At 38.3% G+C, this 19856-nt stretch overlaps 1 protein-coding gene across 2 annotated transcripts in view; it reads left to right on the plus strand.

Annotated features, from left to right (window-relative positions):
- PRKG1 (protein kinase cGMP-dependent 1) overlaps positions 1–19856 on the plus strand; it is a 1182497-nt gene that overhangs the window by 736021 nt on the left and 426620 nt on the right. For both annotated transcript variants that reach the window (XM_057734520.1, XM_057734518.1), the window contains exon 4: positions 15200–15305. In XM_057734520.1, coding sequence (XP_057590503.1) covers positions 15200–15305 — 106 coding nt within the window. The remainder of the gene's footprint in view (positions 1–15199; positions 15306–19856) is intronic.

Here is a 19856-nt window from a genome sequence, read left to right on the forward strand (position 1 = left end):
TTGTCAACTTGGTTAACTCTTTCTCCATTCCTTTCGACATTTCATTATACGTGGTTGCTACTTTTAGCCCTCTACTTGTGAAAGGCCTGCCTTTGCTCGGTTGTCTGATGTGTTTTTCCTCCGCTCTGGCTGAGGCTACCCTTTGACAGGCTTCTGACTTTGCTGTCTCCACGGCTGCCCTGCAGGGTCCCTTAGTTGAGACCTAATAAAGAAGAAATGAGCCCTGTGCGTGCCGGATGGCGTCCTTCAACTTTTTTTTCTCCCCCTGCCTGGTAGTGCCGTTGTGTCTGGTGGAGATGAGCAGCTGTCTTGGAAATTACCCCGGAACGCCGTTCCCCCCGTGGTATTTTGGTGCAGCCAATGTGTGGTGCTCCCATCGGATATTCAGGATCAGCTGCTGTGTGCGCTGGTGTTTTTAAACTGCACACATAGGTTGGTCTTCTTTTTCAAAGCTAAAATAAAACAAAAACAGAACAACTTACACCTGTCATGAAGAATGAATGGTTTTATCATGGGACATTTCTAGAGAAACGGGAATTTCTTTTTAAAATCGGTGTCAGTGTATTTTACGCCTGGTCTAAGTCCTGAAACGATTGTCACTTTGCTGATGATTGGAGCAGCCTGGTTAAACTGTGACTGTACCCCAGAACTTGTACTAGTTTATGAGGGATGTCTGCCTTATCTATTTCAAGTAAACTACCCGCATTCCACGTGCTTAATTCAGGCATTTGCCTGGCAATACAATTACGGTATTGAACTTCCTTCCCTGATGAAATAAGGAACAATTTCCTAAGTCTCCATCTGACTGTATAGTTTTATTAGTGTCAATTAGGCTGCCATTAATTTAGCTTTAAAAATGGTCACAGCTTTTGGAATAAAAAATTACATTCTTTTTTTGTTTTGGCCTCATCTCCCTCTTTATTATTGAAAGGACAAGTATGTTATTGATGGGAAAAGGCTCACTTGTGACAGGAGAGCAATTAGTGTGAAGACCATGACTAATTAAAATAAATGCTCTTCTCATTTTTTTAGAATCCAGGTTGCTCACGGGGCCTGTTATTCTTTCTTCCTTCTTAAGCCATAAAATTGTAATTTCTTTATTTTTATATAAAGAACATTTGGAATCATGTCATCCTCATCAGAAATAACTCGTTTATTTCTTCTTGATATTTTTCATTAATGCCCTAAAAAATGGACTATGACAATAGGTGAGTGGTAAACCAGTGGATGAAATGAGAGGGCAAAAACAGTGATGTTTTTGAGTATAAACTCCGATCTTTAGTTCTCAGTTTGTCCTTTGCATACGCATCTCCCCACTTCTACCCTGACATAGTTTTGTTCACCTTTATCACTGTTTCTTGTTGGGAAGATACAAAAAGGGAAACACTTGCACAAAAACACTGGCCAGGGAAGCTGAAAGAACCAGCAAAGAGAAACTCAAAAGGATAAAATTTACATCTGGAAACATATTCCTGGATTCCTACTTAAATGCGACTTGTAACAGATCGGTGTCTGTCTATTGTCTTAATGATTCACAATGAAGATTTCAAATTTGTCTGTAGATTTGTTTGGCAATACTAGGCAGAAACTAGATACAAGGAACAATAAAGATTGAGGCTGGTTATGTTAATTATCTCCTCCGCATCTATGTTTTAGGTTCCAGCCAAGGCTACTGTCAACCTGTTGCATGTTTGATACATGCTTGTATTTGAACAGACATAATACACTCATGCCATGTTTAAATGCATAAAGCCATATGATAATGACATCGTATGGTTAAGAAAGCACTCATGGGCTACTTTTGTCAGTGACTGGGGGACACGTCAGTCAGTCAGTATAGATACATAGACCCATAGTTAGCCTAAAATGATAAATCTTAAGGTAATAATGTATCTTTGGTTACATCGTTGTAACATCCAGGTTAAGGAACTTAAGCTGTACTGTCTCCATTTCTCATGATTTACTGCATACTTAAAGCAGGTGGTATTAATTATACTGAAGACTATAGATCTTAAATCCCCAGAAGTCCATAACTGAAGATATTGTCAGGATGTATGGGGTAATTTTTAGAGCTCTGGCGTTTCAGAACGGTAGCAGTGCAGTCAGAGAAGGTGGAGGGTTTGTTGATGTTCCAGTAACTGTGGCTGAGATCTGCTGAAGCCATGGCTAGATTCTGTAAAATACAGCAGCACAGCAATGGAAGGGGGTGGGTTTGTTGTCTCTGATCTTAACGGTGAGGGGTAGAGATGCCTTGCGTGTGTTGTAGGTGTTCGTGGCTTTGAACTGAATAAAGAGTATCTGTTTGGGGGATGGAGCGGAATGGAAGGAAAAAAGAAATAAGATTTTTTTTTTTTTTAAAGCTGTAAAGTAAGGTTTTGCTAAATAACTTCATTAACATCAGGAATTTGACTAAGTTCTCCGTTCCTTCAACAAACTGTCATCCTCCTGGTCTCACCATAAGCACTTTTTCCTCAGGGAAATTCTTCCTCACCCCTAGGGCTTGATTAGATGCTCCTGATAGATGCTCGCCACAGACCTTGTGCACCTGCCAAGTGAGCCTAGCACTTACCACCCCTTATTGATACTGCTTGGTGGATTGTTCTCTCCTCCACTGAACCACTGTGCACTCCTAGAAGATAGGAGATGTATGTGTACTGCTTGCTGTCATATCTACAGTACATGGCAGTTAGTATTTCCTAAATATTTTTCTGTGGGACAGATAACTTATCACATTCAAGCTTCACTTATGACTGTAGCACTTTCCTTTTTCTCCTTTACGTGTCAGTGCTTTGTAATGATTCAACTGTGTCTTGAGATCCTTTACCACTCAGAAATGACTTTTAAGAATTAGATCAAGTGAACTCGACTGCTTAAGGTTTCTAGAAATGTGTTATTTATTATTAGGCACTTTATCTTTTGAAAGAAATCTACTTTGTATAAAGGTCATGCAGTCCAAATTTACAATTTGGAAAATGTCAATCTTAAATGAGTACCATATTGATCTGAATGTTTTTGATCATTATGGTTAAAAGTGTGATATATGAATTGAGAATGCCTTTGAAGGAGTTTTGGAAAATAAACTGTAGCTGCCAGCATCTGGCTGGATAACTTTTATAAAATCACTTAATCTCTCTGTACCTTTTTCTGTTATTTTTCCTACTGATATAACGGAATTGCTGTAACTTGTTTTATCTACGTATCATTTCAAAAAATTAGAATTATATATGTGATAGTGCTCTGAAAACTATAAAATTCTATTCAAGTGGCTTAAAGATTCCAGAGCTTAATCTCTTTTCTTTACTATGCAGTGATTATGCCAGAATTAGCAATTTATAAGGCATGCAAAACTCCTTCTGGAGCTCCAAAGACCAGACTCAGTCTGGGTTAAGCAAAAATGTAACTTGATTGATGACATACTCAGAAAGGGGGAAAGGAGGCTGAGGAATGGGTAGGGATGGGACCCTAGGATTGAATTCCTCAGCATGGTGGTTCTCCAAGGAAGAGAGTCCACCAGGGCAGGCACGGTAAGATGCCCATGTAATCCTCAGCTGTGGTCATGCTGAGTTTAGAAGTAACCCTGCTACATATATTCATACCAGTCTTCACCTCCTCTTAGCAAATACATAGCCTTCAATGGTGTAAGCAAATGACAGGCTATGCTTGTTCCACTATTATTTGCTGAAGGAGTTGGCACAACTGTGCTGACCAAAGGCAAATCATTAGGTGGCTAGTTTGCACTCTGAATATCACCTTCTGTGCCTTCACAATTGGTGCTATTGTGTGAAAATGATGCTTGGTACAAGATAAGTGGATATATATTATATGTTTAAGCAGAGAATCATCTTTTCTAGAAATTCAGATTTTTTTTTTTCCTCCAGAAGAAACCAGTGACCCTTTTCTAAAGTATAGAAGATACTGCTTCTTTCATCTGTAAAATAAAAACTGTGTCTGTATTGCATTCAGGTCAATTAAACTCATTTTTCTAATTGTTGTTAAATGATCAGTTTTCATTGCAACACTGTGCGTCTTCCAGAAGAGTAAAATCACAAGAAGGAAAACGGCATTACCATAATATGTCAAAAGTAGACAATTCTGATAATGTAAAACAGCTGAGCTCACTTGACATTTCTTGATGTCGTCTACTTCATCTGCCAGCAGAGAAGATGTTTAGAGAGCTCCCTTTCCTGATTTTTTTTTCAAAAATTCTGCCAAACATAGAGAATTACATATAATTTATGAAAAAAGAGATGGGCCAGAAAGGGACATTTCTATTTCAAAGCCTACTAGTGCCTAGAAAATAAATGTGAAGTAGTATAGAAGCTGTTTCTTTTAACCAGCTGGGTCATATACTTTCTTAATGGGACCGAGACAGAAGCATTGGTTTTCATATTTATGTGAGAACTTGAAAGGGATCATAAATTATGGCTGTTGAGTCTAGCCTTAAGATGGCAATGAACTAAGGTGATGTAGAGGTATACAACAAAAATGGAAACTTCTAAAGCACATCAACAGGGAGGGGGCTCTTCAGGGAAGATACAGCAGGGGGTTAATAGACGTCTAATCTTAATGCTTGATTTTTTTCTCCTTGAGAAATAAGATTAATTAAGGGTATATCAAATATATGGCTTCTGGCATATAGACACAGTTTGCAGAAAGAGAAACAGTGTGATATAAGAAATCACTAGGAAAAAGGAAACACCTCCTTTAGGAGACAAAGTTTTAATAACGTTTCTGAGTTGAAGTCACATAATTGAACTTGCAAGGAAAACTTATTAGTATGACTTTGTAAAAGATGTTTACTTGAACTTCAGCAAATATGTAAGCATATGTTTTCAACATCTTGGTGCAGTGTTTAGGGATGCAGCCCATCCAACTGACAAAAGGACTTACAGATGTAATATCCATTTCCTTAATGAGATTCGAGACTTAAAATCTGTTGTTATGCACAGATGTGCTATGACATTTACCAAACATGTGCTGATGTTTTTGAATTAGGCACACTGTTCAAAATGTGCCAACCTGCAGGAAATTGTGTCACCATAATAGGGCTGCCAGCAAATTCATCTCAGTAACTTGCCAGAGACTGAAGTTTATAATGCCCAAAATGCGCGATGTTTGGAGCCTCATTGATGTGATAGGAACCCTGTATGTATTGAAGAGCCCATTGAAAATGAATTTCATTAAGGTGGAATGGCCACCCAGCCTCTGTTTTCTAAAGGATCACAAACCATCTGTTGAATAATGTCCTAGAATTTTTCTAAGCTTTGATCTCATCTAAATTATGAGACCTGTTTGTAATAGGACTAAAGACCATCCAGAAGTGAAGAGTAGGGAGATATTTATACCTAAAAGTGCCAGCCAGGATTATGTATGAATTACTCATTCAGCAAACATTTATTGGTCCTTTTCTACGTGCCAGTTACTGGGTACACACTGCTCCACAGATAAAAAGATGAACAAGATGTACTTTTTGCCCTCAGAGAGCTCGATGCTGTTGTAAGCCAGCTTCTCATCTTTGTTATCATATTAACACACTGAGTCTTTATCTTAATTTTCCTCTTAACCTTTAAGCCTTCCTAAACCTGTATGCAGTTGACCAAGTAATGCTTTGTTTTATTATTCTGAGGTAGTGAACCAACTTCATGACTGCTCTAAACTTCTGTTTTTTGTTTGCTTGTTTGTTTGTTTTTTTAAACTCAGAATTCACTGTCAGTAGCCCCTAGGTTGGTGTTTGTGTTCTACATGTTTATAAGATGGAAACATCATTAAAGGACATCCTTGAGTGAAGAAGATTTTAGGTGCCAGATATCATGCTGAGTATCTACCATGAGTTCTTTCAATCATATCTGAGAAGAATTTCATGAGGCATACATTTTTATCTCAGTTTCCGAAAATAGACTAATGAAAGCTTGAATTACTTGCCCAAGGCCAGATAGCTCCTGTGTAGTACAGGGAAGATACACAGGCCAGATTACTGGCTTTCGTGCTGTAGCGTGCTGTCTCATGCCTTTATTTCTTCTGTATTCCTGAGCCTTTGAATTTGTGCATAAAGCCTTGACTGAGGCATTTCCTTCATGAACGTCAACAAGTGACACCACCTTTTTTCTAGACATTTGACTACCTGGCATAAGGCCTGTCATGAAGCCATCATCCTTGTGTACAATGCCCCTTACGGGAGTATATGACCTCAAAATAACTATCATTATGTATTCATTCATGTAGATCTGTGACTCACTTCTCTCTGCATTGATCTCTTGGCTACTGTAAAACCTTGTGATTCAGTTCCTCCTCTGAGGTGATCCAGTTCAAGTTTCCATCTGATACAGGAATTCTTTCCCCACTATTTTATCAGGTGGTCTGCTGGATGCATGTCCTGTGATGGGAAGTTCTAAGGACAAGATTTAGTCATTGCTACATTGCTTTTGTTTTTATGTTACCTTAATCACCAACCCTGTCCGTTCTAATTACTGGCTTAGTTCCGTCCTTGACAAGTTAGAAGGAGTTGCCTCTTCATGCAACCAGCAACATTATGGAGTGGATTGATTCAGATTTTGCTTGAGGTGGAATCCTTAAGGCTATTAGCCTAAAATGGAATAATAAGGAAGTGAATGTATAAATAAAGAGGAAAAGTAAAGAAAGTTAGCTCTCAACAGTAAGGATGGTACTTCAGAACAAGGTCTGTATCTTGTTTGTCTTCGTATGACCAGTGCCTAATACGGTTTTTGGCACGTAGTAAGGTCTCAAATGTCTGAAGAATGTTTGCAATAAATGTCTCCCAACTTTTGATCTTAGACTAGCCCTTAATACTACTATAAACAGCTTCACCGAATTTACCTAAAGTCTAATAAAGCCATCCAATCTTTTAGGACAGTTATGAGTTTTTGCTTTCTCTTGTATCCAGAGTGAATATTCTGTTTCTTCATCCTTTTCACAGATGGTTTTCCCCTTGTAATCTAGTCACTTATTTACCCTAAAACACTGGTTGAATCCTGTATCCCAGTACTCCCAGTGGACCATGTACAGTACTGATATAATTCAGGTACGTGAAGAACCATGAAGCAAGTCAGAACAAGAAAAGCCACGAAGGAGGCACAACCAGAAGGTTGTCGAAAAAAATAGAGAAATTCTAGCTGAGGTGAACTGAAAAGTCTTGATGGAGAAATGGTCTTTAAACTGGGTCTTGAAGGGCCACTAGAATTGTCATAAGTAGAAAAAAATAATTGGAGCAGAGACCTGAAGGCAGAGAATGGAAGGGTGGATTTGGAAACTTGACAGTAGAATCATTGCATAAAATGAAAGGTCTGTGTAAGGGATTGTGAGAGATGAAGCTTGAAGGCTACTTTGAACTGAATGTGGATTAAATGCAAGGATGGAGAGGTTTTGCTTTATTTATAGGCAGTAGGGAGCCATTGAATATTCTGTGGGTAGACTAACAGGATTAGAATAGTAATTTGGGAAGATGAATTTTGTAGGACTGATTGGAGTAGCTTATCATTTGCTTTAACTGTGTTTCTGTGTCAGTAGCTCACAAAGTGATTATGTGATATTTACTGTTCTTCACTATACAGAACTCAGAGCACTTTCTTCTTCACGACTATTATTGTCTGGGGGTCTCTTGGCTCCGTCTTTCACTCTTAGTCCCTAATTTGTATCTGAGTTACAGAGAAAGCCACTTAGTTCCTAGAGGCTCATCCTCCCGCTTTCTTCCTGCTCTTTTTCCTAATATAGTTGACATTTTGCTTCATGTCAGCGTTGTTTGAGATGACATGAGGTTGGTTGGTTTGCTTGTTCATCTGTCTATTCATTTTTATACCCCTCCCTCCAACCATCAGCCCCCACTACCAGATTTATATAGAGCTGGGTGTCTACAGGTTTCTAAATAATTGCACTTTGATTGAATAGATGTTTACAACAGTACACTGTATTGTCTTAACAAGGGCTGCCGGAAGAAAGACTGTGCACCTAGGGAATTCCCTGTTTGTATGGCCAGGTTTTGCATCCGCAGACCATGTTACTAATTAGCACTTAGTGTTTGGTGCTTATGGGCTTTGGCCAACAAGAAGGGAGATGTGGTTAGAGTTCTGCATGAGCTGAATTTGCTCTGGTACACTTGGCCCTCACATACATTTGTCTCTGCTGCCCTTGGTGGCTGCTTCAGCTGGACTGAGGATGGTTCACATGGTTTTAACTTTTAAAGATGACTTTTTGACACCACTGGGACTCACCCTGCATGAAAATCGGAGCCTGTAGAATGAAGCACAATGCTTCCTGCGCTTTTTCACTAAAGGCCTGAAGACAGAAGGTAGTTCCTGGTAACTCTGGAGATTAGGGAGAGGGGTGCGCTAGTCACGCCACGGTGTTGCGAGTCAGGAGAAGGGCAGGTGGGGTAGCAGGTGGTCCCGAGGAGCCTGCCTCAGGTACAAAATACCTTTGAAGGTTCCCATTACATTTAATCCTTAAGTAAAGTGTGCAGCCTAAGCTATTTTAATGTCAAGATATCTTCCCCCACCTCCATTATTGAAGGAATATAAAAATGACTTTTTGCTGCTGTGATTTTTTTTTGAGGTACACCAAGTTCAATCATCTGTATTTATACACATATTCCCGTATTCCCTCCCTCCCTCGACTCCCCCCCACCCTCCCCGTCCCAGTCCTCTAAGGCATCATCCATCCTCGAGCTGAACTCCCTTTCCTGTGATATTTAGTGCTGATGATTAGAGTGGTGAAGTGGGTCAGAGAAAGAGTGTGAGGAAAGCAGATATTCTTCGCCCACTTTCAGGAACGTGCGATAGTAAAAAGAGCCCAGGCTTTGGAGTCAGAATGAAACAGTCTTTGAATTATCACATGTGTGACCTGAGCAGTAACTTAGCTTCTCTGAGACTCAGTTTCTGTATCTATAGAAAGGGAACAAGAATATCTTGTAGGATTAATATAGGTTAAATCGACGTAAGTATAACAAAGTTCTTACGTCGTATAGGAAATGTTGAATAATGGTACCAAAATAATGCTCATTATTTTTATATCTGTACTAAAATAAATTACCATCTATTTGGCCCTTTCAGTACTTTTAACATTTGAAAGTGAATTTAAATTTTAAAATCATCATGTGAATTAATGTTTTAATGTCTTCAGATAGTTAGTACTTGGCCTTACCAGTTACATTGTTCAAGATATGGAGTTGAGCAGAATTTAGAGAAACAACTATCATTTCTTTTGGCTTTCTTAAAGGGCAGCCCACTGTACCACATCCTTTCAAATACACGAACATCATGACAATATTGATAAGTGATTTTTCTTCTATTAAGTTTATAATAATGATTATTCTTATCTGCAATGTCCAATTTTACAATCTACCATCTTCATAGAACATATATCATTAAAGAGATAACTTTTCTAGGCAAGAAAGTCTAAAGTATAACCCCCACACTAACAGTGAGGCAGTCTGCACAGTGAAGATATCAGTACACTCCAGAGGCATTGTAAACAGCAAATGCCCTTTTCTAATTATGAAGCATTTGTCTCAGAACATTCCAGCAGTTGGAATTTGGCTTTGGGCAAACATATGCCTTAATAATATTGGGAAGCAGTTGTGGGCTTCATGGACCTCAGGTTCTCTTCCAAGCTGATTCTGTAGCACTAAGTATCTGAGTGATCACAGATGATACAAGCTTCAAGAAAATGTGAAGGGGGGAGGGCGGGGTTTCAAATAAAGTTTCTGGGATTCCTGGGCCATAGAGTAGAGTACCTAAAGCTATGAGCTGTGTTCTTTTCTTTTTTTGTTCTTTGGGTTTTTTTTTTACATAAGTGTACTTATTTTATTGGCTGTGTTGGGTCTTCGTTGCTGCACACGGGCTTTCTCTAGTTGTGGCGAACAAGGGCTGCTCTTCATTGCTGTGCGCGGGCTCCCCATTGTGGTGGCCCCTGTTGCTGTGGAGCACAGGCTCTAGGCATGTGGGCTTCAGTAGTTGTGGCACAGGCTCCAGAGTGCAGGCTCAATAGTTGTGGCGCACAGACCTAGCTGATCCTCGGCATGTGGGATCCTCCCAGGGCAGGGATCGAATCCCCTGCATCGGCAGGTGGATTCTTAACCACTGCACCACCTGGGAAGTCCCGAGCTGGTGCTCTTTTAATGTCAAAGGTGAAACAGGTAAAGCAAGCTAATGACACCTTTCTTGTCCTTCCACCCGCACTAAGCCCTCCACAGCTTTTAGCTCATTCAAATAAAGTTTAGATCAGCAGAAACTTTGAGATGAGACCCACCTATCTGAGAACATTCCCTGGAATATAGGCACTGACTTGGAAGAATAGGTTACTACGGAATGCTTGTCAGAAAACTCAACTCGTGTTTTGCTGCCAGGGAAAAACACTTTGAAAAGCTCAAATTGAAAACCAGTTCTCTTCTAATAGAGATTATGAAGGTCTAGAGTAATGTTTCCAATGAGGTATACGAATAGAGATTTTATTTGGGCAAAACATTTGACATACACAAAAAATTCAATTTAGAAAATACTTGATGAGCTCTACTTTGTGCCATCCCAGGCACAAGAGAAGCATGTAAAGAAATTATATGAACATGGATATGCTGGGCTCAGTGTTAACCCTTTATTTGCTGAGCTGAGGGAATCCTTGGGAGTCCTGCGGGGAGGACTGGGAATAGTCAGGGAACTTAGGAAAGTGGCTGTTTACTAAATAAGTATTGTTTACTTGTTAACAGTTTGTATGCCCCTATGGATGCAGACCAGCTAAGTATTACCTCTTCCCTTACCACTTCTCTGTCTCCTTCTCTAAGGTAATCCTTTCTCCAAGATACTTAGAGCAGGGGCTCTTAATCTTAAGCATTTGTCTCAGAACCATGGACCTATTTGTCACTCTGATGAAGCACGTGGACTCGTCTAAGAATGTTTATAAAAGCATACAATAATATACACAGCCTTACAAAGAACCATTTATATTGAAATACAGTGATAAAACATTTAATAATTAATGGTTAATTATTTAACTTTAAAATAGCACGTATTTTAATTATAAAATAACACATTAAAAATAAGATCTAGAGGTCTAATAACTACCATAAGTTCAAAGTAATGATGAATATAGATTATATTTAAGGTATCTGCAGCAAATGTGGGATGATACAAAATTAGCCATGGTTTCTATTGGTGACAAACCACTTACTGTGGTTTGTTGCCTGTACTTAGAAATGCTAAATTTCATTAACAGGGTAGTAAAAATAAAGATGTTGTCTTCCTACCTCACGTTCACAAATCCTTTGTGTTCCATCCACAGGCTCCTTGGGCCTTCATGGGCCCCAGGTGTCTGCCTTCAAACTCCTGTAACAAATACCGTAGACTGGTTGGCTTAAACAACGAACATTTATTCCTCATAGTTTTGGAGGCTTGAGGTTCAGGATCAGGGTGCCAGTATGGTGGGATTCTTGGTGAGGGCGCTCTTCCTGATTTATATTCTCAAGTGGCCTTTTCTTGGTGTGTACATGGTGAGGGTGGGGGGAGGGAATGACTCCTCTTATGAGGACACGGAACACATCACGTGGGCTCCATCCTCAGGACCTCATCTAGACCTGATTACTTCCTGTGATATTGTGATTTGTACTAAGAAATATACATTTGGTTGTCATCTCTTTTCTGGCACAGAGCTCTAAAATCCTTAGAATTTCATTCTTGGAATTTCCTAAGTGAGGAAAGCAACTGACCGTGGGCCAGATTTGGCAAGAACGACAGTTTGTCGGCCTCTGTAGTAGATCACAAGTTTCTTGAGGGCAGGGATCATGAGCTTGTTTTCTGTCCCTTATATATAGCAAGAGTGTCAGCTAGATTGGAGGAAAATAAATATGGGCAGAATAAATATTCTAGCCTATAAGTGCTCTGTACCCACACATGCTTTCTCGGTGTTCTTCCAAAATCTGAAATGGGCAGCAGGTGAATTCTCCAGTAGGAGAATTGAAGCCAAACCCAGATTTGAGGTTTCATAGTCTAGCACAACGTTATGGCTCATTCTTCTGTAATTTTGGTGTCCTCTAAATGAAGGCCAACTTTTGCCTACCTTGAAGGTATTCTTGATGTCTTCATGCACTTAGAGATCCCAGAGTAATGGTAACTTTGTATCTTTTCCAGAGTTCAATCTGGCCTTAAGCTGAAAAAATGATAAATGTTTGCATAGAGAATTTTAGATACATTGCTTGAACAAAAAGGAAAATCCCTTCCCAACCCTTTTTCTGCTCTGTGCTCTTCAGACTTGTGTTCAACAACAGTAATCATTGTGAAAATCACAGGAATTTTATTTGTGAAGTGCTTATCCCTTACAGAGATTCATACACCACTTAAGAGCAAAGGTAAATGGATTTTTTGGAATGTTCCCTTTAAGCTGTGGAAGCAACAGACTTACACTCTAGCAGGCTGTTTAAGAAGGAAGGTGTTAACCACAATTCCAATATAACCATACTTCAGACAACATGGCAAGGTGATTATTAGTCATGCTTGCCCACCTGTACAGTGCTGACTTGACTAATATGCATATTGGCTGCTTATTAAAAAAAAAAAAAAAAAGTGTTGGCATCTTGCCCAAGGTCATGGACAAACTTGCAGTTTCATCAAGCCATATTCATTATCATGCAAAACATCTGAAACACAGTTTTACTCAGACATTTCAATAGCCTATGTAAATGGAATCAGAAGATAACAAAAATACTGAATTCTATGAACTTATTGAATATTTTTAGAGATCATTTTTCTACACATGAATTATGATATCTAATAAATTCGGTTTAGACATTTTAATGTAACCTTAGGCATATGTATTTTTTTTGCAGGTCAACTTCATGTATACAAATTACATTAATTAACAATTATACCCAATGTTGATCAAATAAAAAGCAAATTTCTTGAGTTGGGAGAAGTCATAGGAAATGAGACAGGGACTTTTCTCTGAGGGAATGTAGTACAAACTTATTTGAGGTAACATAGTATAGACATAGATAATTGACAATATTGGTAATGTGCAAAGTGCCAGTAAATGACACAGAAAAAGCTATAGTAGTTCATAGGACAAAAAGGTTGTTTATTAAGAGAGACAAGGGATGAGCCTGGCCTTGAAGTGTGAACACAGATTAATAATGCTGCAGGTAACTTAGTACACACACACACACACCCCCACACACACACACCCCCACACCCTGCCTCTGCTCCTATCCCATTGCTGCCTTATTCACTAAGACCCTCCTCACTTCACTCCTGAAGTGCTGTGGGCTCTACTTGGCACGCCTTAGTCCTTCTCTGAACCTATGCACACAATGTATTATCAGAACAATTTTCCTCACGCTGAGCTTTCATCATATTACTACTCTCCCCAATGGTGTGTACATAGTGTTATTTAGTGGCACCAGTGTTGGTCTGTATTCTGCTTGATTCTGGTGTTTCTGAATCTGATGTTTCCCTCCTAGATTAGTCTTTCTCAGCTATCACTATGATCATAGCTTTCGGTTTAAGAGATTGTAATAGAAGCTTTTACGGACTGTTACCAGGAGTATGCATTGTGAAATCTTTCTGCAGGGGAAAGCCTTAAAATGTATACCTGCTTTATTTCAGTTGGACATTATGTGTCTAATCATGACTTTGAGTTGCATTTAAAATATGTAAACATATAATAGTATAACTACTTTTATTGCTGCTATTTTCTAAATAACAAAATTTGTTGGTGTATCCTCATTTGTCCTTTGGAAGGAAGAGTGTGTACAAGAAATACTGGGGACCATTAAAAATGTTGATGAATATAGAAAATACAGATTTTTTGTTTGTTTTTTGCTAGTAAGCATTTAATTTTTTATTTAATGTACCCATGGTATATCCTTTAAAATTGTGGTTCTTTTTGTTTTGTCTTTTTAAGATCTCTTACAGCTTTCTGTTGTTCATAAAATGAATCTTGGCTTTCTATGCCTGCCTTCCAAGGCCCTGGGTTAATTTACTCTCAGTTGTGCAGCCGCTCTGCAGAAATCTCAGCCATTTCAGTCTATATCATCCCATAGCCCAAGCTTACTCCCAGCTGTGCTCTTCTTTATATACTTTCCCCACTTGACTTCCCTTTGTCTGTCTCTCTCCTAGTTCAACTCTTACCATTTTTTAAAGGTTCTATGTCTTACGAATCTTGTACCAATTTTCTCAGTCCTCTGTGGCTATATCATCCAGTTCTATGGTTCATCTCAAGTAAACAGGTGTTCTGGAAAGGAGCCTGGATTCAATAGAGGAACTAGAATGTGACTGGAGAATACCTGTGAGATGAGCTTTGTTTTTTGATGAAGGTTCATTTTTGAAGGCTATTTGGAATGGAGCCATGCACACAGCAGTGCTTGCTGCTTTGTTCTTTTTCTACTTAACTGAGCATCTTTTTTTCTCCAATAAAGAGTTGGCCAAGAGAGAAGTCATGTTTTCTTTTTTAGCTTCAATTTTGCAAGGAAAAATTAGGTAAAATTCAAAGATACAGGCTTACTCTAAAGTGTAATATCCCTTTTATCTTGTGCTTCTGTTCCTCTGTGTGTTACTTCTAGCATCTTCCTGCAAGGCACATCCAATGGCCTAATTCCTCAAACATTCTCTCCTCTCCCTTACCTCCAAATCTTGATCTATTGCATTTACTGGGCTTAGTGTGAGAACTGTGAAGAAGAGAGAACTGCATCCATCCATCTTTCTGCATTTGGTTCACTAAACTATACCCCGGCCCCATTCACTGGTCTTGCTCAAACCCCTGCACGGAGCTCCTCCACCCTGTACTCCATGGGTATGGTGTATGAATTCACTTTTTAGTTCGTCTACTAACTCTTCATGATAGTAATATTTTTGCAAACATATGTAAAAAACAGAGCATAATAAAATATGCCTTTTGAATACCCATCACAGATTCAATTACCCACATTTTTTAGCATGCTCTTTTAAAACCTATGTTTGTCTTCATATAAGGACATAAGAGGGACAGGGACCTTCCTTATAGACAATAATACTAGTATTGAAAATTATGAACTACTTTTTGTAAGAATACCTGCCTTCTTAACTAAATAGGATAGCATTATGATATTAGCTTTAAACTAAGGTTAATCATTTTTATTCCACTGAATAACTCATCACCTTTGTACATTATGGTTCACTGTTGAAATGCTCTAATTTTTCCCTATTTTTTTTTTCTTTTTCTCCAGCTCTTGTAAATGTGAAACTCTGGGCCATTGATCGACAATGTTTTCAAACAATAATGATGAGGACAGGACTCATCAAGCATACCGAGTATATGGAATTTTTAAAAAGGTAGGATGCTTTCTTTTCTCCTGGGAGTGTTTTATTGTCTTTTCAACCTTCCTCTGACATGCAGCCCAGGGAACACTTTTTGCCTTTATCTCAGTCTCATTAAGTCTGCAAATTTGTGGAAGTGCAAGATGTTGGACTAGCTTCTTTCTATTTCTGATGCCACATTTCATGATATATGGTTAAATCAGAACTTCAGAGTTTCATTCAACATTCTCTCATAGATGGAGCAGCATAGAAGAGAGAAACAAGTGAGCATTTGCATGAACAAAAAGAGGATATTGAGTCCATCTCTAACTATCGATCAGTTAATATATTACTCTTCTAAAGCAACCCATAGTATAAGACCAAATCATCTCTTGTGTGAGGTTCCATATTAGAGATCAGATGCCTAAGATGAAAAAGTTCCAGGAAGAAACTTATTATCCTTTATTCCTGAGTTTAATTTCCCAAATTAAATTCATTTTATGTTGCAGTTCTGAAGTATCAAAAGCTTTTCTTTTCTTGATATTATATATTATCATAATAACTCAATATACCATGGGAATTGGAATAAAACACCAGCTTTCATTTCTTACGAATATACTGATATTCACTGAAATTCACTTCTTTGTCTCTAAGCTTATTTGATTTTAAAGAAAATATTTTATCATTAAAAGAATATTGACAACTTTGACTTTTTTGAAAAGTAGTAATTTCATATAATTTTTCTTCTGAAAACAGAACTGTGATTAGTGATGTACAGAGTATGTGAGCCAAATGGGAGTGCAATACCAACTGAGATTTCATTTCTTGAAAGCTAGAATGTTTAACTGGCCTTTTCATCTTATATTTTTTATTTTTGGTGAATAAGTGGTTTAAATGGAGCTAAAGAATCAAATTCATATTTTGTGTCAGTGATGCGAGTATCTTAGTGGATATCTATTGAATTTTCTTAAATGCAATTGTGTTATTCCTTACTTGAGTTATTTCTTTTGGTTAATTAATTTTATTTCTGATTAATCATAGATCTTTCATTTCCGCATATTTTTCTTTTTATTTCTGCTAAAATTCAAGTATGATGTCAGGTGATAATATATTAAAAAATACTCTGTTGGTAGAGTGTTGGGTTTTTTACTCAATGTGATCCAATGAAATACAAGTGGAAATGTGAATTTCTATTTAAAGATTAGTATAGTTTGCAAGGAAATGAAATTATTCAGGTGCCATGTGTATGTTATATATGTATATATATGTTGATATGTGTATTGATACATAGATGTGTGTATGTGAATGGAGAGACAGAAAGACAGAGCGAATATTCATTTTTAAGCCTTTATTTAAGAGCAAGTTACTGATTTCTTGTGATACAGCCCTGATAGAGAAAGATCCCAATTGGAAATCAATGAAATGCTTGTTTGTAGGACAGAGCTCACTATTTGTCTCACGTACCTAAGAGCTAGGCTCAGCTTCCGTAAGTTAGTTTTCGTGAGGAAAACTTAGTGCCAATGCTGTCTTTCATGACTCCAACAAAAACTCTCTTTTTAGAGGCACAATTTCAGGAAATTGGAAATGTCTCTCTGTGTGTGTGTGTGTGTGTGTGTGTGTGTGTTTGTGTTTAACTGACCTTGATATACTTTTATTTTTGTATTATTCTCGGAGCTGCCCAAATTTGTCATCTATTTTGACAATTCAAACCTTAACCAATGAAAGTTGGTTCTCCAGAGTGTGTTGGTCAGTCCAGAGCAAGTGAAGTTTAACTGATTTAATAAAAAAGATAGGCACTGACTTTGTCACTTTCCATCTGGCCACTCTGTAAAACATCAAGTTCACATCATTTTGTACATAGTACTGGACTGGGAGTCCAGAGAGGTGACACAATGACCATTGTTGCCTGGGGCCAGCTTTAATCTTCCTAAATTATGACCATGACCAACTGCTTCTCTCTCTATAACCCTTCAATGGCTCACAGTTCCTGTTGAATTAGTTACAGCCTCATTAGGTGGTTATTCAAGGTTCTGGTTTCATTTTGCCCTCGGCAAATCAAATGATTCCATGTGCCCAGGCAAATCCTGTGCTTTTATACAGCATATTACCTCTGTTGCCTTTCCCCCCATTTTCAGCATTCATGTCTCCTTCTTTTTATATGCAAGTAAAAGCTTCCCTTTCCACAGATACTGATGGTTCTGCTGAGAAGTAAACTCTTCCTCCTCTGGAGCTTCATTTCTACCATGTGTCTTATTTTCTACTTTATCATAATCTCACTACTAAACTTATCTCTACTTTTAAACTATAAACTTTTCAGGACTAGAGCTATTTCTTAAGCATCTTCTTTGGCACAAAGCTTACCACTTTATAGATAGGCAGTTGATAGGCCAGTAAGTGTGGGACAAGTATGTAATTTTCAGGGCCTGATGGAAAATAAAATTCAAGGCTCCTTTTGCAAAAATTGTGAAAAATTTCAAGACATTGGTGGCATAGTATTAAACCAAGCATAGGGATCGTCTAATCTTGGGACCTGTGCTATTATACTTGTGAAACTAAAAGAGGGAATAATATTCATTCCTCTTTCACTTTCCCAGGTTAATACTTGATGCCATTTATTTTGCAAGGCTGTTGAAATGGCATAATACTCCCCCCAAAATGATAGATCTTGTCAAAAACGAAGATGATCAAAATTAAAACTTTTCTACCATAACTTAATAATTTTTATTTCTCTGTTAATTGATAATTTAAAAAAACTTTGCTTACCAGTCTTTTACATTATGTAAAAGCTTTAAACTTTTATGTAGTTAAGTCAGTCAACGTTTTCTTTTATGGTTTCATGTTTAGAAGATTTAACTTTATCATAAAAATATAGGCTTAATACTTTCGAATTCTCTGTAGCAGCCTGTGGCGGGGGGGGGGGGGGGGGGGCGTGTGCATGCATGCAGAGGGGTATTTTTCTCTAACATGCTTGCTAAATAAAACTTTCATCTGAATTTTCTACTGTAGATTCATATACTTTATATTTTGTTAAGGAGTTAAAGCAATTGTGACACGATCAGAAAAATAAACTCTAGCAAATGGTATTAGAAATCATCAGAATTCTTTGCAGTGAGCATCTCTATTGTACACTGGAATGCCTTCCTAATGGAGGAATTTCAAGGGCAGGGACAGGCTGAAAGAGGAATGATTCTGTACCACTGCTCAACCTCCCCATAGCACTCTTTGTCAATTTTCTAAATAAGCAGTAAGTTTGGAGGGTGAGGAAAGGGGCTATATCAAGCATGTAAATGCACAGCCAAAATGCAAGGATTTTGCTTTATTATCAAAGTCAGTTTTTATTTTCATTCCAGTGTATGTGTGTCATGTGGTTTGGCCTCTCTTTGCTATTAAATGCCACATCAAAGCATGATTCTGGTTCTTTAATCCTATTTAGTCATTTCTCTTTTTGTGCTTATATTTCACATTCCCTGATGTAAACACAGATGTTGCTATGCAAGCATAGCAAAAAAAAAAAAAAATTTTCAGGGGGCAGTGCTACTAAGCAAGGCACAGTTGCTATAGGTCCAGTCTTGATTTTGTCAGTTGCCAACGTTTTCCGTCGTTGTCTTTGGGTACTGAAAAATGCTGCTGTTTTGCAGATACCTTTTGAAAAATGAGCCAAATAACTGCCAGAGTTAATTCGTGTTGCTTTTTTCTCAGCATATTCTCTGTGCTGCTGTTGGCACAGGCATCTATACCCAGAGGAGCATTAGAATGCAGCTGTGTGACCACTGGGATATGCTTGTAGGAACTGGGTTTTCTCTTGACCCCAAACTATGGTGATGAAGCTGATGATGAACCTCTATTTATCTTAATGCCTCACTGACAAATCAGACACAGCAGAGACTTGTCTGGAATTTAAGCTACTCTTTCAAGCCTGTTGACCCTCAAAAAACCTTTTCTTGATCCACTAAGGAATATTTTGGTAAGGCAGATATGCTTGCATCATCATTCTGCATAAATCCTTTCCATGACCACTTCTTGCCTCCTAAGATAAAGTAGGTCTTTGGCTTTGTCTTTAGAATCCTGCTTCCTTTGGCTACTGCTGACCTCATCAGGTTCATCTGACTCTCCACCTTCTCCTTTGTGCTTTGCTCTAGTCACATGGTGGGACTTCATTTCCTTAAATACTACATGATCCCTCCCAATGGAGATCCTCCAAGAGACTCCTTTCCCTTTGTGAATGGATGCATTTTCTAGGATGGTCTGTGGTACAGCACACCAAGAGTGCCTGTTCTGGCAGAAGAAAAGAAGCCAATATCCCTCAGAAACAATTACAAATTCCTGATTTACCTTCCTTGGGTTTGGGTTGAAAGAGGAATGAATAGTATTAGCCACCAAGCTTCACATTGTATTCTCAAATAGAATTTTGAAGTTTGGGGATTTTGAAGTTCTTTCACGGTTTGGCTCCCAGCTGACTCTCCAGCCATTAAGGGATTTGGAGGTGTTCTTCAATTTTAAAACTACCAGTCATGTGCTTTGGTCCTCTTTAAGCATAAGAGTGGATCTTCTCCAGGGATCTCTGATGAGATCCCTGGAAGCCAATTT

The sequence above is a fragment of the Hippopotamus amphibius genome, chromosome 5 (genome assembly GCF_030028045.1).
Source record: "Hippopotamus amphibius kiboko isolate mHipAmp2 chromosome 5, mHipAmp2.hap2, whole genome shotgun sequence".
Classification (NCBI taxonomy): Eukaryota; Metazoa; Chordata; class Mammalia; order Artiodactyla; family Hippopotamidae; genus Hippopotamus; species Hippopotamus amphibius.